The following is a 10569-nucleotide window of genomic DNA, read 5'->3' on the forward strand; positions in this document are numbered from 1 at the left end:
CTTCAACAATATGGTCCCTCTCATTTGTAAATACTGAAGAAAAGTACTCATTCAAGACTTCTCCTATCTCTTCAGCCTCCACACGCAACTTCTCACTACTATCCTTGACTGGACCTATTCCTACCCTTGTCATTCTTTTATTCCTGACATACCTATAGAAAGTCTTAGGGTTTTCCCTAATCCTACCAACTAAGGACTTTTCATGTCCCCTCCTTGCTGCTCTTAGCTCTCTCTTCAGGTCCTTCCTGGCTACCTTATAACTCTCAATCGCCCCAATTGAACCTTCACGCCTCATCTTTACATAGGCCGCCCTCTTCCATTTAACAAGGGATTCCAATTCCTTATTAAACCACGGCTCCCTCACAAGACCCTTTCCATAGAATCATAGAATCCTTACAGTGTGGAAGCAGGCAGTTCAGCCCATCATGTCCACACCGATCCTCTGAAGGCCATCCCACCCATACCCACACTCCTACCCTGTCTTTGTAGCCCTGCATTTCCCATGGTTAACCCACCTAGCCTGCATATCCCTGGACACTATGGGCAATTTAGCATGGCCAATCCACCCTAACCTGTACATCTTGAGACTGTGGGAGAAAACCGGAAACCCCAGTGGAAATGTACATGGACACGGGGACAACATGCAAAGTCCACACAGACAGTCACCCGAGGGTGGAATCCAACCCAGGTCCCTGGTGCTGTAAGGCAGCAGTAAGTCACCGTGCCTTCCTGGAGCTATTTTTGGAGCAGCACTGATCCAGGTAAGTGCGAAATATTCCACCATGCTCCTGAATTTGCCTTGCAGATGGAGGACAGCTTTGGGGGGGTCAGCAGGCAGCTTGCAGAATTCTTAGCCTCTGACCTGCATTTGTAGTCACTGTGTTTGTATGGCTAACCCAGTTCAGTTTCTGGGTCAGAGGTAACCTCAGGATACAGACAAGGTGTATGAGAACTGCTCTAGGAATGTGAATTGCAATAATAAAGATAGCAAGGTCAAGCCGGAATTAAGAGGAAGTCTGATTGAAAATTCAAAACCATGAGCGATCAGGACAGAATAGAGGTGGTAAAAATGTCCCTACCCGTGAAGGATTGAGAATAAGAGGGCAGAGATTTAAAGGTTTAAAGAAGCAAATGCGACATAAGGAAATACCATTGTCACACAGCAACTGGTTTGGATTTGGAATGTCTTGCTTGAGAGGCAGGCTCAGTTGAGGCATTTAACAGTGGGCCCTGTAATTATTTTGGACAAAACAATGAGCAGGGTTACAGGGAGAAGGCAGGCAAATGGCAATTGGTGAGATACTTATTCAGAGAGCATATGCACGATGGGCCAAATAGTCTGCTGCTCAGTAACAATTCTCCAATACAGATAAAACAATTATAAAACATCAGTCAAATGGCTGAACACTATCGTGTTGGGGTAAAGTCTGTGTGTAATGTCAAAGCTTTCTTGATGAAATGGAGTTGAGCTATATACTTTGTTCTAGTGTAGTGGGTGTATTAATATTCATCTGGTTCCAGTCCTGCTTGCTTTGGGAACGATTGACATTCAACACAGTTAGTGGAAGAATATTCTGTTCCTCGCTGATAAAAACAAGAAACCTTCTTCAAATCGCCCCTGTCTTTATTGTTCTACTTCTCCCAGTTTCAAATTTAATTTCATTCATTGAATGCCAGCCAGCTGTGAAATGGCATTAGATGTACTAAGAACATCATGCTGAAATCTAGATATAAGGTTCAGATACCTTGGGGGAATACTGTCGAACGTAGTAATTCCAGCATCTAATACAAGCCGTGGGTGAGCTTATATTAACTTTACAGGGTGTCTTAGCTGGAGTGCACTGTTGCCACGGTGATAGTTGTTTGATTTTTTTTAAGAAAAGCTATTGTAATAAATAAAGGCTGTTTGTTTATGGGCATTGGTATGTTTTGAGGAAACACATTGATAAATGTGTTTGTGTAAAATGTCCTGGCGTGTTACTTTTAATGTAATCGGCGTCCATTTAAAATAATCAAGTTAATGGGCAGGGTGACAATAGCATACAAACAACCCTTAATGGGTCACATAAAACAATGCATCTCCAGACGCAATTAAGGTCCTGACAGAGTGTAACCATTGGGATCTCTGCTGATCATTTCATAAAGTATGTATGTAAAATTCCTTCGCTGCAGCAAAGGTTAAATAGTAGCTCAGTGGATAGTATGATTACCCCATCAGACACTGACAATTGTCCTCCAGAGATCGAAGTGGAAAACCTAAACCGACATTTTCCTTGCAGTACTGAGAGACTGCAGCCCAGTTGGAGGTGCTGTCCTTCTCAATAAAATCTCAGATAACATTAACAATCCCAAAGTGCTGTTTCGAGCAGAAGCAAGGGACATCTCGCTGGTGTTTCGGGCTGTGTTCGTGCCTCAATCAGTATCAATAAAGTAGAATATCTGGTCATTTGTTGTCTGTGGGAGATTGCTATGCAGTAACATTTCCTATATTAGAGCAGTTTGACAAGTTCTTGTTTAACTGTAAAGCACTTTGGAACACCCTAAGATTATGAATTGAATTGAATTGAATTTATTGTCATTTGTATCGAGACACAGTGAAAAGCTTTGTTTTGTGAGCGATGCAGACAGATCACAGAGTTAAATAGCATAGATAAGTAAATAATAGGTAAACAGCGGCAAAAACAAAAGCACAGGTACAGGTGAACGCTAAGAGTTTTGAGTTAATTCAGTATTCTAACAACAGTGGGGTAGAAACTGTTTCAAAACCAGCTGGTGCATGTGTTCAGGCCTCTGTACCTTCTCCTTGATGGTAGAGGTTGTAGAAAACATTACTAGGGTGGGATGGATCTTTGAGAATGCTGGTGGCTTTTCCTTGACAGCGGGCCTGGTAGATGGATTCTATAGATGGGAGGTTGGCATTTGTGATTGTCTGAGCTGAATTCACCACTCTCTGTAAACATCTCAGATCTTGAATGGTACAGTTGCCATACCAGGTAGTGATACAACCAGACAGAATGTTCTCGTTGGCACACCTATAAAAGTTGGCAAGGGTATTCGCCGTCATGCCAAATTTTCTCAGCTGACTGAGGAAGAAAAGATATTGTTAGGCCTTTGTAACCAGTGCATCCACATGAAGAGTCCAAGAAAGCTTGTTGTTGATGACCACTCCCAGGAGCTTGACACTCTCCACTCTCTCTGTGCTGTTAATGTGTAGAGGGGCATGAGTAACATTCCGCCAAAAGTCAATAATGAGTTCCTTGGTTTTGCTGGCATTGAGAGCAAGGTTGTTCTCAGTGCACCATTTTCCAGGTCTTCCACCTCCTGTCTGTAGTCAGTTTCATCACCATTTGTGATTTGACTGACTATGGTGGTGTTATCAGCGAACTTGTAAATGGCATTAGTCTGGTATTTGGTGATGCAGTCATGGGTATACAGTGAGTACAGTAGGGGGGCTGAATACACACCCCTGGGCGGCTCCAGAGTTGAGTGTTAGTGAGGATGAAATATTGTCCCCAATCTTCATTGATTGTGGCCTTTGGGTCAGGAAACTGAGGATCCAGTTGCAGAGAGTAAGACTTAGTCCAAGATCAGTCTCTTTAGTAATCAGTCTCGAGGGGATAACAGTGTTGAAGGCTGAACTGTAGTCAATGAGTAGGATTCTTACATAGCTGTTCTTGGTGTCAAGATGTTCTGGGAAGGAGTGAAGGAAGAGGCACAATAGAAATATTGTAAATCTGTGAGATGTGGTGACATAGTGATACTGTCACTGGACTAGTAATCCATAAACCCTGGTTAATGTTCTGGGCACATAGGTTCACATCCTTCCAATAACAGATGATGAAATTTGAATCAATAAAAAGCTAGCCTTATGGTGACCATGTGACAATTGTTGGAAAAACCCATCTGGGTCACTAATGCCCCTTCAGGGAAGGCAATCTGCCATCCTTCCCTGGTCTGGCCTACTTGTGACTCCAGACCCACAGCAATATGTTGACTCTGAAATGCAATTAGGAATGGGGTAATAAATGCTGACCCAGCCAGTGACACCCATGTTCTACAAGCAAACTTTTAAAACAGTCTTTCATTTTTGGGCTGGATTCCACAATTTGATTAGGCTGACATGGAGGAGATGAAAGGTCAGTGAGGCAATCTATAAAGAGGTCTTTCTAATGACATAGAACACAGGGGAACATTTCCTTACTTAACTCCTCCAGAAACCTCCAGCAGATGCGTGGATGTAAATGTTTAAATTTATCACTTTGATCCCATCAACATAGTCCCAATTTGTGACAGGTGCAGTCTGATCACCCCAAAGTAGAGGAAGCTGTTCTACTCTCTCATTAGAAAGAAAGACAACTGAGGGTGGTTTAACCTGAGGGTCACTCCACCTCAGGTGAGGGGAGAGGTTGAGAAGGAGAGTCCTTCATGGTAACCTCAGCTGGTATAAGAATTGAACCCACGCCCTGTAACACAACATAGCCATCCAGTCAAGTGAGCTAACTAACAACCTGCATGAAGCAAGTCTGACCTGCAAGTTGTGTTGGTTTTGAAGATTGAAATATGATTACAGTGAATGCCAAGGATATAGCAACCCCTGGTCTGTAACTGGGGAATGAGGAGAGTTTCTCTGGGTCTTTGCTCCATTTTGAAACTTCTGTCCCTGCAGCCCCAGGTGCAAAGGAATAATGTTTGAACATTCCCATCATGCTTTCTGCATTCCTACCTCCTCATGTCTGGATCTTTCTCTCCCTTACTGTTTATCTCCCCCACCACCACAATCAACTGAACCAAGGGACTCTCAAAATAATCCTGTTTTTCCTCGTTATGCTTGACTCCCACAACCTTCTCTCCCCTACTCAATCAATGTCACTCATCTTATTGGGAGCGGGAATTCCAGAATTACGGTGGGGCCTGCTCAAGGAGGCCTGGCCTCCCCATTGCAAATTCTCCAAGACTGTCCTGGAGACTCTTGACATTTGAGATTAATCTCCAGGACACACCATGAACAATGACCATAAAGACATCATTGGAATATTTAAAGAACGTTTCCATATTTTTTGTTTCTGGTTGTCAGTTGGAAACATGCTAAAGAAGAAAGTTCCAATTTGTTTTTAGTTAATAGGATATGGGCCTCATTGACAAGACCAGCATTTATTGCCCATGCATAATTGCCCAGAACATAGAACATAGAACATAAGAAGTTAAGAGTTAACCCATTATTGTGTGTCTGGAGTTACATGTACAGTCAGTTCTTCAATAACGTAATTATTGCAATCTTGTGCAACTCCGCATTATAGAAAAATCGCGCGTTAGAAACAGCATTTAAAGTGTTGGCGATGTAACCATGTTACACCTACACACATTCCAAAAGTTTGCGCTTAACAGTTGGCATCCCCAATTTGTCAATCACATTACAGTGAATTCGCATTGACAAAACATGCATTATAGAAGAACAACCTATAGACCAGACCAGAGCTGAAAATGTGTTGCTGGAAAAGCGCAGCAGGTCAGGCAGCATCCAGGGAACAGGAGAATCGACGTTTCGAGCATAAGCCCTTCTTCAGGAATCCTGAAGAAGGGCTTATGCCTGAAACGTCGATTCTCCTATTCCCTGGATGCTGCCTGACCTGCTGCGCTTTTCCAGCAACACATTTTCAGCTCTGATCTCCAGCATCTGCAGACCTGACTTTCTCCTATAGACCAGACCAGTTAATTATGGCAAATTTCCTTCCCTAAAGGATGTCAGTGAACCAGATGGGCTTTTGCAACAAGCGACATGGTCACCATTAGGCTAGTTTTTTGTCCCAAGATTTAAGAATTCAAATCTTAACCATCTGCCATTGGGGGATTCAAACCCACCTCACTTTCTGGATTATTAGTCAAGTGACACGACCACTACTTCACCAGCTTGCTCGAAATCAAGTCATGAAGAGTCTTTTCACTTTTTAATTGGTTGTGAATGATGAAATAATCAGACCATTGATATATGGGACAACCAATGACGAGAGTGCAGGCCAGGGCATCAATTCATGAAACCTCAAGGAATCAAGATTTATGGAATTAGGGCATAGAATTGGAGTTGATGTAAAACATCAAATCTGATCTTGTTTGCTGGGAAAGCAGACCAAAGGACTGAATGCTCCCATTTCTTAGGATCTTCCCTTATTACATTGAGCAGAGTTGGCAATCTAATCTGTGTTTTGATGTATGAAGAAAGACTAAATCAGTTGGGACAATACTCACTTGAGTTTAGAAGAATTAGGGAGAATCTCTTAGAAACCTTTAAAATTCTGACAGGACTACGCAGGGTAAACACAGGACGGATGGTTTCAATGACAAGGGAATCCTGCACCAGGGATCACAGTCTAGGGATAGACCATACGGGCTGAGATAAGGAGAAATTTCTTCACCCAGAGAGTGGAATTCTCTGCCACAGGGCATAGTTGAGGCCAAAACATTGAATGCTTTCAAGATAGAATTAGATATAATTCTGAAGACGCAAAGGATCAAAGGAGAGAGGGAGAAAAAAGACAAAGGACACAGAGTTGCATGATCAGCCATGATCATATTGAATGGTAGAACAATGATATTGAAGGGCCGAATGGCCTACTCCTGCTCCTATTTTCTATGTTTCTGCCACACTCCTACCAGAGTCAGAGCAGGACTCTAGCCCTGGGGCAATTCATATCCACTTTGTCTGTAAAAATAATTAGTTTTGATTTTGAAGGTTAGGTGGTGCAGTTCATTGATCAAAGAGATAACAAAATGACTTTACCATCACATTACATCCATTCGCTTGTGAGGCGTATGTAGCTGGAGAGTTTCCCCAGCCCAAAAGTATTCCACTCTCCTACTGCACCCAGGGTTGCATGGGATTTCCACCAGAAACTGACCTAAGGACAGGGGCAGAGAGGGTAGCAATAGGGAGAGGCATTCCCACCCTCCATACCACCACTCCCCCCCAGCCTAAGCACCGATACCTCCAAAATCTGGAATATGTTAGAGAGAGGCGCAGAATGGCTAACACATTTCAAGTATCAGTGAAGATACCAGTACCTGAGTACCAGTCTCAGCAAGTGTGGGAGCCCGCCCAGATTGAACCCACCCACCCCGATTTGGAGTGACACACATCATTGGATTTTGACTTCTAACCAAAGGAACTTGATTGGATCACTATGAATAGGTGCCTGGAAGTTGCCTTCAGAAAGGGTCCAGCATATTACCCATGTCTGGTGAGTGCCATGATGACATTCTTGTCTCCATCTGTCATTTGAACTACAACCAACAACATTACCAGGTATCTCTGTGATGTACTGTACAGTGCTTCTCAGACAGCTGCTCTCACTGCATCCTGAGATCCACACTGAGTGCCACGCATTGCCATATATAGGTACACACTCTCGATCTCTCCATCTGCACTGCCTCATATTGGCTCAGAGATGCCCTGCACCCAGGGCACCTCCAGCTCATTCAATGTTCCAGCAAGAAACCTTTTCTTTTCCTTCAGGCATTCAGGAACATAAATGCAACAACTGTAGAGATACTCACGCCCCTCTGGAACTCCATCCCCTTCCCTCTGAGTCTATCCTCTCTCGTAACCCCACCTCCTGTCATGGATTTACTATCCATTCTGATCTTCCACTCTTGATGCTGAACGTTATGCACTCAACAAAAGGTTCAGTTTTACCCCTTTGTGTCCCTACCTTAATGAATTTCTGGCATGACATGACGTTGAATTTTTCTTCCATCACCTCCAAATCTGTGCCCATTTCTTGAACAAAGAGTCCTCTCCCCATCCCACAGATGCCTTCATCTGCCTCCAACACTCTCTTTCCATCTGGACCCCTCCTTCCGGCCTTTCACCTGTACGCGATCTGTTCTTTGAGAAATATTAACATAACATTGGTTGTCGTAATTTCTCTGCCCCTCCCCCTTGCCCATTCAAACTTATCTCCCTCTGAACTGACTGCACTCTGAACTGCAGATCCAACCCTGGCTCTGTCATCAAGCCTGCGATAAGGATGGTGCTGTTGTTGCCTGAAGGATTGACCTCTACAACACAAAGGTCAAGCTACTGGCTCTCAGACACCTCCTCCCACCTCCCCTCTCAGACCGTGAACCCCATGAGGGTCACTGGACCCCAAACATTAACTCTGCTCTCTCTCCACAGATGATGCCAGACCTGCTGTGTTTCCCCAGCAATTTCTGCTTTTGTTTCACCATCCGGTTGCTTATTTATTTGCCGCTGGTGGGATATTGCTGTGCACAGGTGGGCTGATGTGTTGCCGGCATCACAACGTTGATGACACTTGCGGCTGATTGTGGACACCTGCCTTTGACATCGTTTAACAAGGTCAAAGGTGAAGTCCATCACCACACATACACATACTGCGCAGCTGTTGATTCCGTGACTGCAGTGACCAAGGGTTTTTTTTTCCCCGAAGCTCACGACAAACAAGTTTGCGTAAAAAGAAAGAAAACAAATCCTGGTAATTAGAATCCAATACGAGACCTTGGAAATACATGGAGCAGGCTGAGGGCAAGGCTGAGAAGTGTTGCATTGTCAGGGATGTCATCTTTCAGAATGAGGCATTAAACCAAGGCTCCATCTCCCCTCTCAGCTGCTTATAAAAGGTCCCATGGCACAATTCTGAAAAGGAATGGAAAGTTCTCCCTGGTGCCCTGATTATAAAAGTATCCTCCATTCACCACCAGCGCTGATAATGTGTTGCTGGAAAAGCGCAGCAGGTCAGGCAGCATCCAAGGAGCAGGAGAATCGACGTTTCGAGCATGAGCTCCTGCTCCTTGGATGCTGCCTGACCTGCTGCGCTTTTCCAGCAACACATTATCAGCTCTGATCTACAGCACCTGCAGTCCTCACTTTCCCCTTCATTCACTACCACTCAAGCAGTTGTTCGGTCACTCAGCACATTGTTGGTTGCAGAACTGCTGATAAATTGGTTTCCTTAACAATAACTACTTAATTGATAAAAGTGCTTTGGAACCTTGTCCTGAGGTGGTGGTGCTATATAAGTCAAAGTCCTTCTTTCCTTGAATAATCCCAGCATTTTATATCTTCCAGTCCTGTGCCCACCATCAAATGGAGGAAGCTTGATGGGTCCCTGCCTTCCAAGATCTTGGAATCCATCAACAAGCCCATCCTACATATTCCCGATGTACAGTTTGAAGATGAAGGCGTGTATGAGTGTGAGGCAGAAAATTCAAGAGGAAAAGACTCAACTCAGGGCCGGATCATCATTCACGGTGAGAAGAGAAATCCAGAGTCTCACGTTGCGTTATACAAGAGAATCTCATTTAAGGCACAATTTTAACCCTGTGCTAGTGGAGGGATTTTGAGTGTCCGGGAGACATTCCCATCAGAACATTATCCTACAGTGTCAGAAATGCAACACACTTCAGGATAAAGGTGAATATTTAGAATAAGACATTTTTACTGTGGGCAAGAGTATAATGGGTTGTAGAAACAAAGGGAGATTTAGAGTTGACCGTCATGCTTGGATTGGATGATAGAACAGGCTGAAGGGGCTGAATGTCCTCTTTCTAAGACTAAGCTGTTGTTTTGTGGACTGGTTACAAATATACAATCACACAGCAGCAGAATAAGGCCCCTTATTCAAAACGGTCATGACCAATTTTATTCTGGCCTGAACTCTTCATTCTTGTTGACCTCTGATAACTTTTGTCTCCCTGTATGAAAGTCAGCAAATTGGCAATCTCTTCTTGCCCCATGAATATCAAATCAACCACAGAGGGCCCAACTTTAACTCCCATGCAAAAGCATTGTTTGGTATGGGCTATTAATCATGCAGAGTTATAGTGGGAAGGCTTGGCCAATTTTAAAAGTATATCTTTTGGCTGAATCTTCCCCCTGCCAAATTGATCATTGTTTTGACACATTTTCTCAGTAAAGCGGCTGTTTTCTTTAACCAAGTGTTGTACATTGCCCTCCTGGATTAACACCAATGAACATGAACGACCTGAACTGAAGGGAATTTATATTTGCCAGGAATTGGTGTTGGAGAGACTGTTAGGTCTGAAGGTTGATAAGTCCCCAGGGCCTGATGGTCTACATCCCAGGGTACTGAAGGAGGTGGCTCGAGAAATCGTGGATGCGTTGGTGATTATTTTCCAGAGTTCGATAGATTCGGGATCAGTTCCTGCGGATTGAAGGGTGGCTAATGTTGTACCACTTTTTAAGAAAGAAGCGAGAGAGAAAACAGGAAATTATAGACCAGTTAGTCTGACCTCAGTGGTGGGAAAGATGCTGGAGTCTATTATAAAGGATGAAATTACGACACATCTGGATAGTAGTAACAGGATAGGTCAAAGTCAGCATAGATTTATGAAGGGGAAATCATGCTTGACCAATCTTCTGGAATGTTTTGAGGATGTAACTCTGAAGATGGACGAGGGAGATCCAGTAGATGTAGTGTACCTGGACTTTAAGAAAGCTTTTGATAAAGTCCCACACAGGAGGTTAGTGAGTAAAATTAGGGCACATGGTATTGGGGGCAAAGTACTAACTGGGATTGAAAGTTGGTTGGCTGA

General features: G+C 43.7%; 1 protein-coding gene across 2 annotated transcripts in view; it reads left to right on the forward strand.

Moving 5' to 3' along the window:
• Nucleotides 1-10569, forward strand: part of cntn2 (contactin 2) — a 226451-nt gene that overhangs the window by 150518 nt on the left and 65364 nt on the right. For both annotated transcript variants that reach the window (XM_043716481.1, XM_043716479.1), the window contains one exon: nt 9083-9264. In XM_043716481.1, coding sequence (XP_043572416.1) covers nt 9083-9264 — 182 coding nt within the window. The remainder of the gene's footprint in view (nt 1-9082; nt 9265-10569) is intronic.

This window comes from Chiloscyllium plagiosum, chromosome 26 (genome assembly GCF_004010195.1).
Source record: "Chiloscyllium plagiosum isolate BGI_BamShark_2017 chromosome 26, ASM401019v2, whole genome shotgun sequence".
Lineage (NCBI taxonomy): Eukaryota > Metazoa > Chordata > Chondrichthyes > Orectolobiformes > Hemiscylliidae > Chiloscyllium > Chiloscyllium plagiosum.